The 3991-nt window shown below is 32.2% G+C and overlaps 1 protein-coding gene across 1 annotated transcript; it reads right to left on the bottom strand.

Annotated features, from left to right (window-relative positions):
- Positions 1-759: 759 nt before the first annotated feature.
- Positions 760-1386, bottom strand: LOC107481006 (peroxidase 50-like). Its single transcript, XM_016101208.3, has one exon. It carries the CDS (start codon positions 1384-1386, stop codon positions 937-939), a length of 450 nt encoding a protein of 149 aa, XP_015956694.1. The 3' UTR covers positions 760-936.
- Positions 1387-3991: the final 2605 nt, after the last annotated feature.

Below are 3991 nucleotides of genomic sequence, written 5' to 3'. Positions count from 1 at the left end.
ATAAAAATATATTAAATCTTAATTTAATGCTATTAATTAAATTTAAAATTAATTTACTCTTTTAACCCTATTAATTCACATTATTCACACATTGTTCAAAAATATTGTTATTTACCTATATTTTTCCTTAAAAATAACCCATTAGATGTAAGTCTAATTAGGATGCCGTAAACAGAAAAAGAACAACAATGTGGATTCAATATTCTCCACTGGAATTGAATGACTTTTGTCATCATATGATCCCTAATGTTGACCAAAAAATTCTTCACTAAAGTTGAGATCCCCAAAAGAAAAATGTCTTGACAAAAACTCCAAAGAAAAAACGTCGCGGAAAAAATGTAGCGATTCAAACAGAAAAAGTGAAAAACTAGCAAGTTAAAAAAAAATGAATATAACTGTTTTTTTTCATACACATGCACAGTCTCATACTAACCCACTCACACACACTAAAAAGCTCTTCTTTTCGACTACAACCCAGCAATTACGGAGAATCGAATTGGTGTAGCTATCTAAGAGGCAAATCGATTTGCCACAAGTATACAAGTCTGAGTCATGAAAAAAAAAATTTAAACCCTCTATATAATCAATTCAAAAATATTATGTGCATATTAAATATTAATTATCAAATCAATTATTATATATATATAGTTTAATTTATTTTTAAAATATATTTTATATTTTAATAAATATTCTATACTAATAACTAATTTTAGTATATATCTAACAAATAAAGGCACTCTATTGGAACGCAGGAGAAGATGATGCCAATAAAGACATTAACAAATTTAAACAGTTACGATTAAGCACAACATAAAATAAATTTACAAGCAACTTAATGAACTTATTCTGTTCATTATTAATAATCTCCCCCATAGCATATACTCGGATTAACCAACCCCCTTAAAGATTCTATCTTGTGCTTTTGTTCCTTGAAAATCATATGATGGAGCAATCTGAACGAATGTTCCCATTTTGCGCATTCTTGATTCCAACTCGGCCCAACTTAGTAATGGCAGCGACGAAGTTGGCGTGGAAGGTTTTGCTGTTACTAGCAAAGGCCTCCACAGCGGGCTTGGACCTTGGGTCCATGAACAGAACTTGGTCTGAGGTGAACAGGCCCATACCCTTCTGAAGATTCTTGAAATAAGCGTTATCGAAAGCCCGTGGTGTTGTTGGATCCATGTCGATTGCAATCCTTGGATCCACATTTCTCGGGCACATAGATTTTAGCTGCGAGGCGTAAAGGTCGTTGAGTGTGGGGTCCACTTTAGTGTGGCTCTTGAAATTGTAGATTCTGTTATTGAACTTGTTGCAATGAGAGAACCCCACGGTGTGAGCCCCTGCCAAGTGAATCAACCAACATAGCAACGCGTCAACACTCTTCATCTTAATTTCGCCCAGCCTTATTGCATGTGAATTAAGAAATTTTTTCCCTAAAGTTTTTATCTTTTTTATTCAAGTGATTTCTAATATTCGTCGTTTTGGAGCTTAACTCCAAAATATTATGATTTTTTTAAATAAATAAAATAAATATTTTATTTACGGGTATAAATTATTTAGCATGTTATTATCGATTTGTGCAACATGTCTTATCTCATTTACAATATAAATAAAATAAATGTGTATATATCGTTTACACTGTAAATGAGATAAGACATGTCAGCAAGTACACATATCAGGACACGTGATATATAAAAAATAGACACTTACACATATCTCGTATATTGTGTAAACGAGATATACACATACTTATTTCGTTTACACGGTAAACGATATATACGCTAAGTTAAAACATTGTCACTGTAAACGAGTCATAATGCGACAAATTTCAATCAACTATAAAAAGATCTATAAACCATTAATATTCTCCATAAACATCTCAATCTTTCTTTTCATCAGTTTCTTCAATAATTTTAGTAAAAATGTCTAATGGTAGTAATTTTTTTGTTATAATATTGTATCCTAATTACCTATGTAAAACAGTGACATTAGAGTTATATTTGAGTGTGAGAATTATATTTTGAAGTGCACTCGAAGAGCAAATTTTTTGTCTGAGTTGAAGAGTCTAATATTGACGCACCTTGATGATAATAAGAGAAAAGAGGTTAGAAGAGTTAGGTACAGGATGCTAGCACCGATGAGAAATGGTGTATTTCTGTTTTTTCTGTTCTCACTCAATGACAATGAGCATGTGCGCCTCGTGTTTGATATCCAAGGGAGAATCATGACTCAACAAGTGATATGGAGTTTTTTGCGGAGGTTCGTGATGTTGGTGGTGGTGATTTTAGCAACTCGAATTTTATCTAGGATGATGACCCACCTCTTGCACCACTACCCTGCAATGTGCTAGACCAGCGATAGACGTGGATGTGAAAGTTGAGAAGTCCAATAAAGAGTATGTTACTGATAACAACGAAAGTGGTTCCTTTGAGGATGATGACGAGGATGAGTTCCTATCAGAGACTCTGGTTGGTGGATCAGTTCGATACCTTTTACTTGCTCCACAACTAATTCCAAAGTTATCAGTTATACCTAGGGGTGGCAAGTGGGAAAATCTGCCTCATCCGGCCAAAAGTCCGTCCTTTGGCGGGTTGGTGGGTCAAGCTCACCAAATCTTTTTTTTTTTTACTATTAACTATTAAATAATATAAACTATCCAAAAAAATATTAAATAATATATATAATTTCACAACTATTTTAATAAATTTATCATTTCTAAAGATATAAAAAAATTATAATTTCTAAATTAACAAACATTAAAGTCTTTATAATTATAAATATGTAATAAACATAATCATAAACAAAGTTTTTTGAAATAAAATAATAAAATCAACATTGTCCAAAGTAAAATAAATATTGTCCAAAATATATAATTAAACATCTACAAATTTAGAACATAATCAATCAAACGTAGAACACAATCCAAAACACTAAATTAGAACATCTTTAAAAAAATCTAAGCCAGATGGAGAAGCCCGCCCTGCCAAAGCACACGGTTTAAGTGGTGCGGATTAGACGGGCTTTTGATGTATGGTGATCTCAATTTTCTAACCCGATCCGCTTTATTTGGCAGGTTACGCAGGCCGACCTGGCAGGTTTAGGCCCGTTTGCCATCCCTAATTATACCCACTTACTATCATATATTGGATTAGGACGCGATGCACGAGGTAACTCCATTTTTTAATATGGGTGCGGACGATTACAACATATACGGCGATGTGAAATTTAGGGTTGGTCACAGATTTAAAAGTAGAGAGACAGTCATACAAGGCATGAATAATTACAACATTTGGAGAAATGCTAAGTACCAAGTTGTAGAGTCAGATCGGTTAAAGCACCATGTGCGTTACAGGTAATTTACTGATGGTTGTCCTTGAAATTTTTATGTCGTTCTCCGATAGAATTTCGGATATTAGTAAGCGTTACTTTGCATTTCAATATCAGCAAAATGTGCGACAAAGAGAGAAATGAAGGTTCAGGAATATGGATAGTGACATTTTACAGGCACTGTGAACGAGTTATTTGTAGAAGCGCGTTTAAGCCTTATCTCATTTATATGTAAACGAGATAAATATGTACATATTTCATTTGTACGATAAATGAGATAAATCACGTGTACAAAAATGTATATTTATTGACGTGTCTTATCTCTTTTACTGTATAAATGAGATACGTATATCTCGTTTACACTGTAAATAAAATAAAATATGTTGCACAAATCGATAAAACATTTTAAATAATTTATATTCATAAATTATTTATTTAAAAAAACTAAAATATTAAAAGGCTAATATTGGTTAATGTTTGTTCAAATGTCGCGCAAAAATAAGAAAAAAGTGTTACCTAATATTTGTATATTCTATATGATAATAAAATATGACATGACGCAATCTTTTCACATTTATGCTTTGGAAGATCGTTACAAGTATACAAAATTAAAGAATGTTTAAAGGGTTAATAATCAAAAACACTTTTGAATTATTCAAATACC

Source organism: Arachis duranensis, chromosome 3, assembly GCF_000817695.3.
Source record: "Arachis duranensis cultivar V14167 chromosome 3, aradu.V14167.gnm2.J7QH, whole genome shotgun sequence".
Taxonomy (NCBI): domain Eukaryota; kingdom Viridiplantae; phylum Streptophyta; class Magnoliopsida; order Fabales; family Fabaceae; genus Arachis; species Arachis duranensis.
This window is presented reverse-complemented; position numbering and strand designations above follow the sequence as displayed.